We start from the raw sequence: 15,590 nt of genomic DNA on the forward strand, positions 1-15,590 counted from the left end.
ATATTACTTCTGTAATGTAAGTTTAATGTATTTTTGAAGACAAGTGACAGCCACACACACACTCCCAAAGGGTCTGATTTCCCATTTCCCATGGGGATCAACAGGTTTAATATGCACAAGAAGAAATCAGGTTACGCTGACAGATGGCCTGAAGGATTTATAACCCGCTCTTGGGATGAATGCCTGGCTCTTTCCACAGCAGCAGCAAGCCTTGATGGCAGCAGGACCAGTTTGGTGATGTCAAGGCTTCCCAGGTTCCTTTCTCTCGTGCTTCAAACTGCTGCAGGCAGACATGTCAAGATACTGCTCCATAGTGACGTGAAATGATTCGGGAAACCGTAAAGAAAATCTTACCTTGGGGTCCTTTACCACCTTCCGCTCTTTGGGTGTGTTTCCCCCCGACTCAGGGAAAGAGAGAAGCGGGGATATCTTGGAAACAACTGGTATGGCAGAGACCCTTGGGCCTTAGCAGGGCCCTGGTGGACAGTAGGCGTTCTCTGAGGTGGCTCTGTGTTTACAGCAGAGCCGCTTGACTCTCACGCAGAGTTCAGTGTACAAAGCTTACCTATAGCAGAGCCCCTTTGGACTGCAGAGAAATTGACCCGAATTTGAATACTTGAGCTTAAAACTCTTTCAGGAGACCGGAGACTTCAGTGGAGAGGTTCAGGCTTCCATAGCCTGTGCATCTGCCCACGTGCTTCACAGGACAAAAGCCCAGCAGAGAATTTAGGTGTTTGGTTAATCTGTTGCTCATCAAGTGTCATTTTACCACATGGTTCCCACACCTGGTGATGACCCGGGAAGGAGGCGTTCCCATGGCGATGTGTCCTTGACCTCCTTATTTCGGCCATTGGTGAGGAGTCATGTGGAGGTGGTTTCCAACATGCTTAATTATGAGTCAACTAGGACAGCTGTAAAATGGTAATGACCATCATTACTGACCTCAACCGGCTTCAGAGGAACTAAGTGTCTGCTTCTATAGCTAATCTCACCGGCCGTCCCAGCTCTACCAAATCATACAGAATTTGCAGCGATCAGAGCACCTACCTGTTAAATGTGTTTGGCTAAAGAAATAAATAGCTGGTAGTTGGGCTGCAACTTTCATTCATTTCATCCGGTTTTTGCTTTCTTTTTTGTTGGAATTGATTGGGGTGGCGGATAGTCCAGGCTAATGAAGGCAGTTAAAAGGCTCAGCAGAGGTACCAACAGCAAGAATAACTGAGGTCTGTTCTGGAGGAGCCTGCTGATTAGGGCTGAGAATAGAATTATACTGTCCCCTTGTGGTTAAAAATGGCACCTGCTTTTAAATTAAAAGGCCCTCGGTTTTTCTCAAGATTGAATCACTTATTGATTAAAATCATGAAAGGAATGGATACAAAAGTATGAGTGATTATGGAGCTTTTAGTCCAAAATAGTTATCCAACCCTACTTCTAAAAGAATCCCCAAAAGCAGTCCTATAAACTCAAGCATCGACCTTTCTCAGGGCCAAATGACAATTTCCCACAGTAGTCTGAAATGATATAAAATTGGGGGGTGGGCGAAATGCCACTGCCCTTGTCAATATCATGCATTAAATTACAGTCACTGGTCATGATTGTACGTCAGTGCAGCCAATGGTGAAACCTATTCTGAAACAAAAAAATTGATGTACAACTATTAAACTAAATCTGCCATTTCATTAGTATTATTATCTTTTGCAACACATCTTAGTGGGGCATTCAGGTGCTGTAATAAATGTTTGTTGAGGCACGGTGAATGGTCGTCCTTTGCTCTATGTTGAATAACTCATAGAATATTTACACATGTGGTCTGACAACGGGATATTTTTTAACTTTGAAGAAACAGTATTCTATAATTGAATGCAATTTTATTGAGACAGGTAGGAACAGGATGGAGAGAAATAGGCTTAAATATCTCCTTGAAAAAATCATGAGAGATCGCCCCAAATTGTTCATGTATTTCTGCTGGTGTGGATTGATTCTGGATGCTCAGGAAACATCTTACTTGATATAGGAATTAGCAGAAAATTAGCTGGTCCCCAAGGCCAGTAGCAACGTCAGGGACTCCGCAGCCTTGGATTATCTTTTCCACGTGGACCTGGTTGGTACAGGCGCACAGTGTATGATATAGAAAACCCTTGCTCCTTCGGGGGCCCTTCCTTTTCAGGGTGACTTCTTACTTCCCGGACCCTGTGCCTCGCTGTCCTCATTCCCTCTCTCTGTCGCTAATCCTGAGAGAAGCCTTGAGTCTCAGGGAAGGACACCGATGCCCCGCCCTGCTCAAAATGAACTCCACGAAAGAACCCTGAGCACTGCATTTAAGTTCAGTGAAACCAGTGCAGGAGGGTCCAGCCTTGGGGGGAAAGTCCATTCCACTTCTTGGAAAGCCCTGGACCATCCACACAGGGCTTCCAGTCTCATCCCCACCAAGAGGGAGGAATGTGGAAGTCATACGTGTACATCTACACACACGGGGGAGGGGCAGTCCATCTACACGCGGTGAGGGGGTAATCTACATGCGTGGTGGGGGGAGGGGGTAATCTATATACGCGTTGGGGGGAGGGGGTAATCTACCTACACACACGGTGGGGACAGTCCGTCTACACACACGGGGTTGGTGGGGGGAGGCAGTCACGTCTCAACAGTAGATGAGCCACTAAAATTTAAGAAGGAGATGACCAGAGAAGAAATGGGCAGGAGAATTATGGAAACAGAAGACCAAAAAGAGAAAGAGACCAGGAGAGGAGAGTACCGGTGGTGCAGACCTTCTCTAAAACTGGAACAGTCCCACTGGGAGGGAGGTCATGTGTGTGTAGACCCCCGCACACCACTGGCCCCTGCAAGGGTAGGTGCTCCTGCTGCACTGCCACCGCAGCTGTGACCTGTGTGGTTCCTGGTCGAGTTGCACACAGAGGTTTCTGAGAGGTGGAAGCTGCCCACGCAATTGGAGCCCTTGCCCTTAGGGGTACAATGTATTGATAATCTGACTCAGAAACAGTACCAGATGATGATCTTGCTTTTCCCTGTGAGATTTTTTTTGTCCACGATGAGAACTTTTGTAAAAAAGCATTTCTGTCAGTAGCTTTTCTGCAAATTCTGGTTGAAGGGGAGTGATCCAGGAGTTTTGACACATTTTCTCTGAGTTACATCCTTTATTCAGTAGCTGGTAATAATCTGCTTTCACCCTTTTTCTCCCCACACTGTTCTGCTAGTTGGAGCACCACATAATTCATTATATTCTGTCGCCTCCCCCTGTTGAGAGAGAGAAAGAGAAAAGAGAAACGTGTACCAGAGGTGGAGAGAGGGGCCTCCTGGATAGATATGTGCCTTTTGAATAATTCACTCAGCAAACTATTTTCTAAGAACCGGGAACTTTATAAATAGACATTGATTAAATCATTGTATGAATGAATGAGTGAAGGAAAGAAGGAACACACAAACTCCTGCACAACAGACATCTTTTGTACCTCCTAAAATGTGTTATGCATGAACCTGGATCTGGATATAAAAATTTATTTCATATATATTCATAGGTCCCCGTCATTCATGTGCTTGAATGCATTTTAATAACTTGTGGTGCCAATTTGTAGTCTAAGTTTAAAGTGAATTATTCATTGTTTCAACAAATCATAAGAGAAGTGCTGGTGATTTTCACTCAGTTATAGCTGTCCAGGGGCAAACAGGCAAAGGCAATTTGACTATCCATTACTGTATGCATGTAGTGTTTATAGGTATAATATATAACCAACACAGGAAGAAGTTCTGTATTACCCAGGAAGTTGTAATTTATTTATTTATAGAGCATTAAGAAGTGTTCATGTTGGTTCAAGGCCATATAGAAAGCAATCGACTTCATCTAGAAATCTCTCTGCATGCTTGCAGATAAAATTTCTTTTTCTCCAGCTTTTTATTACTTGTCACCTTTAAATATTGAAATAAATGTGAAATGTTTCACCTGGAGAAAATCTGGTCTCGCTGAACCACAGTGACTCCGTAAGCTCCCCAGGTGCTGGCTTGATGTAGATGCTCATTGATAGCTACATAACAGTCCCAGGTCTGTTAGGGAAGCAAATGGAAATGCAAACATCAACCGTCTTTTTCATGAAAAAAAAATGTTTTGAGTTTTGATGAATTATCATGACAAAATATTTATTTGCTGACTTTATTCATGAATCTTGAGATGAAGTTAAAGGCTGTTTAAGTGAGAATGTTCTAGAATTGAGCAAAGCAAATGTTCTTTAAACAAGGCATCTCTGACGAGAGATCGTCGTTAATTTGATATAGCACTCTGTTTTTCAAAATCTAAAAGTCTTGAAATATTTCACAGAACTCATTGGCCATTTTCATTTCGAAGCGCTGTAGCTGGACCGGGGAGCGGTAGCCCCCAGTGAGAAGGAGCGCCCTCTAGGGGCTGAGACCACTGGCGCTGGAGTCAGAGCTGGCTGGTCTCATATCCTCCGCTGCCACTGAGCGCGGTGACACCGTTGGGGAACTTAGTGTCTCTGAAAAATGGGGATTAGCCGTGCCTTCTTCACAGCCTGGTGGCAGTGATCAAATGAGGAAAGCACTCGAGTCCCAGGCACATGCAGGGTACTAATACGTCCTAGCTTTTATACTCAATTTGTAGTTGTTTATAAATAGGTCTTATTTGCTGCCGGTGATGCATTCTTAGCGTAGACTTTCAGCTATACCTTTGAAAGTGGACTTATTGAGTGCTTACAAAGTTTAGTGAAAGCCAGCCCTGAAAATAAAGTCACATCCTCAGAATAGTTAACTGTTTATGAAGGTGAATGTAAAGACCATCTATTTCATTAATTGTATTGACCTTAATCCTTCTCGAAGAGAAGCAGGTTTGGGGAGTTGGGGATTCAGGTGGGAAAGATGCAAACTACATTTTTGTGAAAGCTGTAATAAGTGCTTTACACTGTTCCAGCAAAAAAAAAAAAAAAAAAAAAAAAAAAAACAAGGGAAACCAAATAAGCATTTATTCATTTGCTGTGGAGTATTTGGAGTCTTAAATTTATTTGAAGACATTAAGAATCTATCCCCAAACATATCCAAATAACAAGACATCTGTTGCCTCAAACACTGCGCTAGTCACTGCACGCTCCTGCTTTGTGTTTTGGGTGAGAAAACAAAGGCCTGTACCACAGAGGGGAACTTGCCCAGAGGGAGTTCCAAGTCGAGTCCAGTGCATTCTGCACACACCTCCCTGCTCTGCTCAAACGCCCCCTCCACCCCACGCCCCACCAGGAACTTACTCCCAGATTCCGGCATTTCACGCGAGAAGTTGTCAATACACACGTTGTTCTCTCTGCAGGAGGACGCAGCCCTCTGCCCTCATGTCGCCACCTTGGAAGGACTAACCAAATCCAGCAGCCTGTGCCACTTCCCACCCACTATGGGACCAGAGGGAAGCTTGCTGAGTGGGGGACAAATGCAGATCACCCTGTGGGGAAGCCTGGCAGCTGTGGCCACCTTCTTCCTCATCACCTTCCTCATCTTTCTGTGCTCCAGTTGTGACAGGTGAGAGCAGTGCATGTCTACTAGAGCCTTAAAATAACATGTTCCCTGGACCCAGAAGACTTTCTATATAAAAAGCCTGTGATGAAAAAAAAAAAAAAAAAAAAAGCCTGTGATGAATGGCATCTCACTGCATAGACGTTCCCAGAAACTCGTATGTTAGATTAACTGACTTCTCTGCCGCAAAGGAGCCCAGGACACTTTTTATTAGTTCAGTGAAAAGTCACATCTGATTTTCCTGGGGAGCACCTGGAAGAGCCCTTATGTATGAAACTTCCCAGAAAGAAATTTTTGCTATTCTTATGAGCACACCCTTGTCAAAATGTGTATTGTCTTTTTCCATCTGTGGACATTTGGAAATCTAAGTATCATGTGCATTAAAGATACTCTTTTTTGCTGCAATTTGAGAGTTACTAAGAATTTTTGCTGCTCTGTAGCTTTCAGGGGGTCATTTTATTAAGGATTTGTTATCTAGAACTGCAGTTTGTTAAGAAACAGATTCATTTTTTCTTCAAGAGAAACATTCTGTGTATGAAATAAACCATCTTGTCTTATTTTAGAATTATACTTCTCTCTCTCTCTCTCTTTCCCCTCCCCCCTTCCTCCCTCTTTGTCTCCCTCATATACAATAAAATGTGTAACCCCTCCACCAAAAAAAAAAGGAGATCTTTGCTTGGAGAGAAGCAAAGTCCTTTCTAACCAAGAGTGATTTTCCAGGTGTTCAGACATTGTTACAACATATGCAGCTCTCTGGTGAGGGCTGCTGCTGGGAGCCAGTGAAGACCAGCTGACAGCCAGCCCTCTTCCAAACTCTTCTCAATAACCTTGGAAGAGACTGGACAAGTGTCACTTAAAAGTCTGGATGTGGCTTTGTGCCCTAAAGTCTCTGTCAAGAGGGGAAAATCCAGACTCCCTGAACACAAGTAGCCTCCAAATCCCTGCCCGGTTTGGATCCAGGACTCCAGGGCTGGGAGAGAGAGACTAACTGATCAGAAAGATGAAGAAATAGAAGCAAAACTAGAGGAGTGTTTGTTCTCCTGGGCCTGGGAGGGCCTGCCTTGCAATTATTTATGCTCCCACTAGGTGTCACTGTTGCCTTATACATCTATGGGAAAGGTAGCCTCTAGTACTGATGGCTTGCTTTAGCCTGTCCCGAGTAAAAATAAATTCTATTTTTACTCGATGGACTTTTCCATAGACTGCAAGTACATATGACTCATCCTGAGAGCATGTAACCTCCCCAACAAGCCAAAAGTTGTATTTTCTTTATTTTCTCAATCCCATGGCAGTGTGTGACTTTGCAAAGACTGAATTAAGAAAGATGAAGAGATGAGAGTTGTTGATTTCCTTAAAAAAAAACAAAAACAAAAAACTCATTCCAGTATTCTAGACATAAACAGTTTCTAGTCAGGAAACTGCCCCGGTCCTCTTGTTAACTTGTATTTTCTACTCCTGGAGGAAGGGGAGGTCCAGAGAGGTGACCAGCCCCTTGCTAGGACTTGTCTCCCTTGGACCCTGCTGCCTGCAGCGGAGGGGTAGAGTGAATTGTCCGGCTTCTGCTTCCTTGGCAAAATAAACTTGGTTTTTAAAAGAGAGATTATTTAAATGTTGATCAAAGTTTGAATAGGAAAGGGGAGTGTATGTTTGATTTTAGATGGCACGTTGGATGTTACAGCCATGTTTCCTTTTCTGTTTCAGAGAAAAGAAGCCGAGACAGCACAGCGGAGACCATGAGAACCTGATGAACGTGGTGAGCACACGTGCACGAGCTTTAAAGCATCAGCCGCTTATCTAAAGCAGGTCCCTACAAGCTTACAACCTGAAGGAAACCCAGGGAAGCAATTCAGCCAGAGTTAACTGGCTGCCTGGGCTGTGTCCTCTTGCTGCAGGTTTATATTCACCGTGGCTAGAGGCCTGTGCAATTAGCCAGGTTGTTGGGAGAGCTTCTGAAATGGATGCAATTGTGCCACCGCTGGAAAGATCCTCAGATAGTTCCAACCTACTGCAGGGATGTTTCTGTTTTGCCTCTGCTGGGCTCCAGCCGGTGTATTGGTTGGCTAGAACTGTCATAACAAAGGACCATAAACTGAGTGGCTTAAATAATAAATTTATCATCTCACAGTTCTAGAGGCTAGAAATTCGAGATCAAGGTGGCAGCAGGGTTGGTTCCTTCCGAGAGCTGTGAGAGCGCATCTGTCACAGGCCGCTCTCCTAGCTTCCCGTGGTCGGTTGGCAGCCTTTAGTGATGCTTGGTTTGAAGATCTCTGCCCTTACGTCGTGTTCTCCCTGTGACTCTTTACACCGTCTTCCCTCTATGTGTGTCTGTCTCTGTCCAAGTTCCCCTTTGTTAAGGCCTCTGATATGACCTCATCTTAACCTGTTTCATCTGCAACGATCCTGTTTCCAAATGAGGTCAAGTCTAAGGTAGAGTTCAGACTTCAATGTAGGAATTTGGAGAGGATAAAATTCCACCTGTAACAGCCGATCATTAAGCTAACTGGAGCCTGGGACCCCCCGCATCCTAGGTGTGGCCTGGCCTTGCTGGGTTTTCTTGCTCTGTGTCCTAAAGGCTCCTGATCGAGCCCCGCGGGCCTCTTGGATCCACCCAGATAGGGGGCAGCCTGGGCATGATGGTCCCACCTCATTCTCTCCCCTCAGGCCCATGCCCTGAACTGGCTGAGCAATTCCAGCCGCTGGGGATGGGGCTGCCCTCATATTCGCAAGGCTGAAACGGTGAAGATGCTTCCTGTCCCAGACATAATTTCTCAAGATCAGACATAAACTGGTTGGAGGAAGAAGGGGCAAAAAGGAAAGATGGATGAGTGAAGTTATGTCGTGTGAGGTCTGGTATGAAACACGCAGCCAGCAGCCAGGTTCCAAGCTCACCCAGGAGGCGTCCCGGGCGCCCTGCCCTATGACTGCGGGGTTCTTCCAGGCCAGGCAGCGAAGTGGTCAGCCCTCCTCTCCTGGGAGCCCCTGGGGAGTTCCTTCCTTTCATCTCTGTATGCAGGCGGCTCACCACCACCCCCCACCCCCGCACACTGCAGTCTCTGGTTGTCTATGTCCCCACTTCTCACCTGCCCCCAGCGCCTCTGTTGGATTGCCGCTGTGCAGGCACCCAGAGGGCAGGTGGGAGAGGAGGTGGTACCTCCACTGTGGCTTCTCCCACGTGCAGGTCCCAGGCCCCAGCTTTCTTCCCCTTCCCACCCTCCTTGGTGCCCGTGGGCGGGAGAGGCAGGACTGGGGAAGAGGCTTCTATCTCCATCACCCTCCCCTCCTGTTGTCCTTCTAGAGCAGCGGTTCTCAAGCATGGCCTGGGCCAACAGCACCACCTGGCGTTTGTTAGAAGACTCCGGGGGTGGGGGTGGGTGCTGGGAGCAAGCCCTCCGGGTGATCCTGATGTTTGCTCAGGTGTGAGAACCTCTGTTCCAGACCTTCGGTTCCTGCTCTCCTGCTAACGCCCAGCAGCAGCCCTGGGTGAGACGGGAAGAGAGTGGCGGGTGGATAAAAGGAAGATCTGACTCTCCATGTGCAGTGTCCTTCATTAATAGCCCCCCCATAGCCTCTCTCATATGAATGTGTGAGCAAGGGAGTGCATGCTAGAGCACGTTTGCACACACACATCACATGGCTCTAGCTTCTCAATTTTCTACAACTTGCAGAGTCTCCATCCCAGGCCTGAGAAGCCCCTGTAGTCAGCCAGCCTTCCCCACCCCTGATCCTGGCTCTGACACACACCCCGACACACACCGATCGCTCCACAGCCCCAGAGGAGCTGCCTTTAAATCCTAAGGTGAAAAAGGCCGGCGGGGGTTTCCCATGGCTGCATCTGAAGCTGCAGTGAGAGAGAGGCTCCCTCCTGGCTTCTGTGTTTGGAGCTCCAGCAGGCGTTTTCTCGTAGAAGCTAAGAGAAGAAATGGTGGTGAGAGCCTAGGGTATGATAATTCAGCTGTGACGGATTGATTGTGCTGTTATGGGCCCACCTGGGAGCCGTCCTCCCCCACAGCTGACTCCTGCCCAGGGGTGACGTCATTTCTGTGCATGGGCACCTGTGTCTGCAGCCGCCCTGCAACCAAACACAACGACCCATCTCATGGGCTGCACGGGATTGAAATAGCTGACTCCCAGTAAACGTTTGGATCATGATGCAGCATGAGCTATTTGCTCTCTCTTATTATTACTTGGTTCCCAAGTCAGAGAATTTGTGAAGCCAGCTAGCCAAGGTTGTGGTGCTATTTACATCAGAACTTCCCAGGTGGACTCCTGGAACATGGTCCGGTGTGGCCTCCTGGGTCCCGCAGGCCGTGCATTCCATGAGCGGGATGGGGGAACAGATCATATCAGCAGTGATTCAGCTGCTACGTGGGACCAGCTGCATATTTCAAGAAATATGTGAGCTACCAACTTACCTTCAGACTAGTCATAGCTGTAGCTCAGCCTGGCGTATCATGCCATGTACCGTCCACCCATGCTAGCCCAGTAGAAAACAATCAATGCCATTCTTCCCTCCAAGTGTCCTGAATTTGTTTGTGAGAATAAGAAAGGTTTGCAAACCTACTTTTTAGCATATGATGGTTTTGGTGAACCTTGAAGCAGAGACTTGGCTGATTATGAGTCTCAGACATCAGTGACATTATCTTTGATCAGATTTAAGTCCCTTCCCTTCAGATGACAAAGGTGATGTTTTCCTCGGCATGACACACCCTTAAAAAGGTAAAACGTTTCCAGCACCCCTGGGAGAAGGATGAGGCCTCTCTCTGCTGGAGCTGATTCTGATCAGCCCTGGGGCTTCTGGTCCCCCTCACCTTGAGCTAAGGGACCTGATAGCCCACAACCTGCCATAGCCTATTTGTGATTACCAGATGGGAAGCTCTGTGAATGGCGGCCTCGGAAGATTCCCAGGATGGCCCTGTCCAATAGAACCTTCCACCAAGATGGAAGTGTTCTGTAACTGCCCTGATAGAGTAACCACGATCCACGTGTGGCCATTGAGCCCTTGAAATGTGACTAGTACAACTGAGGAACTCGATTTTATTTCGTTTCACTTAATTTAAATCTAAGCAGTGGATTTGGGTTTCGTTGTTGTTGTTTTAATTTTTAGAAGAAGCCATGGAGGGAATTCCCTGGCGGTCCAGTGGTTAGGACTCTGCTCTCTCACTGCCAAGGGCCAGGGTTCAATCCCTGGTTGGGGAACTAAGATCCCACAAGCTGTGTGGTTTGGCAAAAATAATTAATTAATTAATTTAAAAAATAACCCCCCCCCCAAAAAAAAGCCGTGGATATTCCCCTCTGCTACGCAGTCTGATTCTTTTGGTGCCTTTGTTTTTGCAGCCTTCCGACAAGGAGGTATTCAGCCGTTCAGTTACCAGCCTGGCCACAGATGCACCTGCCAGCAGCGAACAGAATGGGGCACTCACCAACGGTGACAGTAAGTTCTGCAGAAATACCAGCTTTCCATGCAGGCCTCATCACCTGAGAAAGGGCTAGGTTTCAGAAAATGTAGCTCAAAAACTAGGAAATGTGTTTGTTCTTGCTCACCTTTTGTATTACTACCAGTTTTAGCCAAAAAAATCTCATTTGGATGAAAAGTTAATATCTATGAATTGGCTTCTGTGTGTCATTGCTCTAAGATTTGTATGTGTACTAACTCATTTATGCTAACAACTATAAGATTACTATGGCTAATATTACTGCCCTGTAAGGTAGGGATTATTACTCTTCACAATTTACAGATGAGGCAACTGAAACATTGCTGCTGCAACAAATTACCACAAACTTGGTGCCTTAGAAGAACACAGGTTTATTAACTTGGAGCTCTGGAGGTCAGAGTCTGAACCGGGTCTCCCTGGGCTAAAATCAAAGTATCAGCAGGGCTGCACTTCTTCCGCAAAGCTCTAGGGGAGAATCTAGTTCCTTGCCTGCTTCCGCTGCTAGAAGCCTCCTGCATTCCTCGGTCCTGGACTTCTCTCCATCTTCAAGTCTCTCTCCGACTCTCCTGCCTCCATCTTTCACTTACAAGGACCGTAATAGTTACACCGGGCCCACCTGGATGCCCCAGGCTCCTCCCCATCTCAAGATCAGCTGATAGTTCATCAGTATCCGTAATTCCTCCCTTGCCGTGGAGTGAAACACACTCACAGACTCCAGGGATTAGGACGTGGATGCCTGGGGGAGGGGGGGCGCATTATTCTGTCTGGCACAGACAGGTTAATAACTTGCCTAAGATGTTATGGTCAGTGCTCTGGGGATCTATTATTTGAACCCTCGATCTGACTCCTGGGTACACCCTTAGGACCACTCTGCATGCTGCCTGTTTCACGCCCAGGATGTGCTTGCTGACAAAAGTCACAGCTACATTTCCACTCCCCAGTTTACAGAGCGCTTTCGCCTGGGGTAGCAAATCCTCCTCTTACCTCCATTTACAGACAAGGAAACTGTGGGACAGTCAGGATTGACACCGGAGGCTTCAGACTCCAGTGCCCTTTCTCTGTCTGCCGTGACACAGACATCTAAATCCAGAGGGCAAAAGTTCACCCCCTCCTTGATGATCAAGTATTTAGAACACAGTGGGTAGTGATGGTAACTTCCGACGAGGGATCCATTATCATTTTTCCCAGATGCTCTTCAGGGACACTATTTCTAGTCCCCCTAAAGAGTAGTCTTTTTTTTTGTTGTTTTCAGGACAAAAAGTGAGCACTTTATTTCTTCTTTCACTCATTTCCTTTTTCATGTAAAAACATAGTGGGGTCAACCATGCATTAGACACTGTTCTGGACTCCAGGGTCTTAGAGAATCCCAGTCTAGTCAGTAAAAACAAGTGGGTTAAAAACTGTAAGTCATAAACCCACACACACAGATGTAAAGAATATATACGATATATAAGGAATATATATATTATATAAAGTAAATATATATGAATATACCAGTACAAATACATGTCTAAGTATATATTTACACTTACATACACATATATATAAAGAATATATAGTATATAAAGAACATACAGTGGAGAGACAGTAATTTAATAACTGGCTCACTGCAGTGTAAGTACCCAAAGGGTACTCATTGGACCTCATTGATGAATGATGTATCCCCAGCACTTCAACCATCCTTGGCACCTAGGAGGCACTCAAAAAACATTTGACAAAGGGATGACTGAATGGCTCCACGCAGTAACATTTCTGTAGCAATCTAAGAATTTCAAATACTAATTTTCTAATTTGAGGTAAAAATGTTGGTGCCGGGAGCCAATAAGATGGAAGGAAGAGCTTGAAAGAGGCACAGGGTAGGCGGACCCTTTGGGATACTGCTTTGGGCACATTTTTGCCCCATTGTTTCCATTGTCTGTCAAACAAAGTGACCTGTGAAGGGGGATGGATGGCTCCCAGGTATTCCCTCCACACAAGAGGAGGCCAGTAGGGCCGGGAGAGTGACTGCCACACACGCCCCCCCTTTGGAGCCCAGCCTCCCACAGTTCGGCCCTATGCAGTGTCACTTTCATCCTCTGGTCACTTTGGACACTGCCTACAAGAAGCCCATCAGGAGTAACAACAAATACTGTATAACTGTGACCCAAATTGATAGCCAAGACAATTTATTAAATACTGTATTGGAAAGATGTAATGGATGGCTTTAGTTTACACTGTGATTGAAATAAGAATATCCACTAACAGTCAAAACATCTGTAATTTACAGCCTCAAGTCAAATAAAAAACCAGCACCTTGATTTCACCTAACTTGACATCATCTGATTCACTGTAATAATTATGTCAGAAATTGTCTTCCTCCACTTTTAATACTCCCACTGCTTTAGTTCTTTCAGAAGACAGCACCATGACCTGCATGCAGCATTACGAGGAAGTCCAGACCTCAGCTTCAGATCTGCTGGACTCCCAGGACAGCACAGGGAAGCCAAAGTGTCATCAGAGCCGGGAGTTGCCCAGAATTCCTCCTGAGAGTGAAGTGGACACGACGCTCAATGGAGAAAGCGCGGACGGGGACCAGGGTCTGGGGATGGAGGGGCCGTATGAAGTGCTCAAGGACAGTGCCTCACAAGAAAATATGGTGGAGGACTGCTTGTATGAAACCGTGAAAGAAATTAAGGAGGTGACGGCCGCTGCCCACTCATCTCGGGGCCACAGCAGCAGGTCGAAGTCAACTTCCACTGTGAAGGAGCTTCCGGGGCCCCAGGCCAGTGGCAAAACAGACTTTGCCGAATACGCCTCTGTGGACAGAAACAAAAAGTGTCGACAAAGTGCTAATGCAGAGAGTATTCTTGGAGATCCATGTGATCCAGAAGAGGAGGCTCCACCCCCTGTCCCCATTAAACTTCTGGATGAAAATGAAAACCTTCAGGAGCAGGCAGAGAGTAAAGCAGGAGAAGAAGGAGCCGCCGAGGGGACCAGTGAAACCAACAAGGTGGGCTCCGGCACATTGGTTTCAGAGCTTTTGTCACAATTGGGCGTCTAGCTGATCCTGGGGCTTTTGCTTGCACGTTTTTCTAAGGAATACATGCTAGCACCTTCACGTGCGTTGAATGGTGGATGCTGTTTTCGTGTAAGCTGTGTTTGACTTTTTTTTTCCCCCTCCAAGTAATAAAATACTGAAAGCTCATGTTTACAAACTATTTCTCTCTTGGCACCTTCCTTGGATATTTTCCAGTTTTTGCATCATGTCTAATTGGGGCAAGTATTATTTTCTTCATCTTGAAGACCAAAAACTGGAAAGACGAGACTCTTTGCCACCCATTTAGCCTCTTCCACTTGTTACCAGCCCAAGGCAGTGGGGAGATCTCCCCCCTCCCCGGGTCCCAGAAATCAGAGCACAGGAACCGGCAGAGGGGACCAGTTCACAGGTGCCACTGGGCGTATCTGATTATGTATAGACTTTTATATGAATCAAGTAAGAGATTTTATTTTGTGACAATTTCTGAATAATAACCTGTAGCTCTTAAGTGTAGCTATTCAACGGAGCTCTAAAATGTACTAACAATCCCCGAGCCTTCTCCGTTAGTGTCTCATAAGCTGATGTCTGAGGCACAATAGCTTGGGATTCACATCTCCAGCTGTCAGCATTTCCTTGGGATTTAAACTAGCCCCTACCTTCTTTAGGCAACTGATATCTAATTTCCATTCTCTGCAGAGAAAAAAGTAGAGTTCTCTTCTCAGGTTTTGGTAGGAAGGCCAAGTAGGGGCTAGTCAGTCAATAGTAGCCTTGAAAAACTTGTGGCATTCATGATCAGAAGGGGAGGCCTGGCTAGGGTTATATAGCTTATACCAAGGAGTCATTCTGTGTAGTGTTCTCTGAATGCATTTCAGCTTTTCGTTTTACCCATAAAGTCAGCCATCGAGAGCCTCAGTAAAGTATTTATGAATATATTTGTAAAATGCAAAAAGGCAGCCTAATTTTTTGCCCTTTGTATAACTAAAGATAATGAAACTAATGTGACATTTATGCTGCCTAAAGCAGTTAAAACTTTTTTACTTACAAGCATTTGAAAGATAAGAGAGTTGACTGTCTAACCACTGCTAAGTAAGCAATTCTCCAGATGTCACATTAGAGACTGGAAATATCCATCTGGGAAGCAGATTACCTTTCTAGAGTAATACAGGAATGAATAATCCATCATCTCCTTATAAACCATCCTAATTTTAAGTGATTGGGAGAACTTGAAATGTTTACTATTCATGCATTTATTTGCAAAAAGATTTTAATGAGCACCTACTATAAGCCACATGATATAGGTGCTGGGAATACACTAGTGAACAAAACATATAAATGAACAAAAATCTCTGCCCCCATGGAGCTTACATTTAAGTGAGGAGATAGAGACATAAATACGTATGTAAGTAAAGTATGTGGTATCTTAGAAGGCTTTAAAGTTTAAAGGAAAAAATTAGAACAGAACCCGGGGGATTGGGAAAGTTGGGTGGGAGCACAGTTGTGAATAGAGTGGTCAGGGTATGCCTGGCTGTGAAGGGGCATTTGAACAAAATGTTAAAGGAGGTGAGAGAGTGAGTTGGTACACATTTTGGGGGGGCAGAGCAAATGAAGTAGAGGGAATGGCC

The 15,590-nt window shown here is 45.7% G+C and overlaps 1 protein-coding gene across 5 annotated transcripts in view; it reads left to right on the forward strand.

Moving 5' to 3' along the window:
* Nucleotides 1-15,590, forward strand: part of PAG1 (phosphoprotein membrane anchor with glycosphingolipid microdomains 1) — a 141,468-nt gene that overhangs the window by 110,397 nt on the left and 15,481 nt on the right. For all 5 annotated transcript variants that reach the window (XM_057532152.1, XM_057532154.1, XM_057532153.1 and 2 more), the window contains 4 exons: nt 5,321-5,526; nt 7,222-7,273; nt 10,855-10,951; nt 13,337-13,941. In XM_057532152.1, coding sequence (XP_057388135.1) covers nt 5,321-5,526; nt 7,222-7,273; nt 10,855-10,951; nt 13,337-13,941 — 960 coding nt within the window. The remainder of the gene's footprint in view (nt 1-5,320; nt 5,527-7,221; nt 7,274-10,854; nt 10,952-13,336; nt 13,942-15,590) is intronic.

The sequence above is a fragment of the Balaenoptera acutorostrata genome, chromosome 17 (assembly GCF_949987535.1).
Source record: "Balaenoptera acutorostrata chromosome 17, mBalAcu1.1, whole genome shotgun sequence".
Classification (NCBI taxonomy): Eukaryota; Metazoa; Chordata; class Mammalia; order Artiodactyla; family Balaenopteridae; genus Balaenoptera; species Balaenoptera acutorostrata.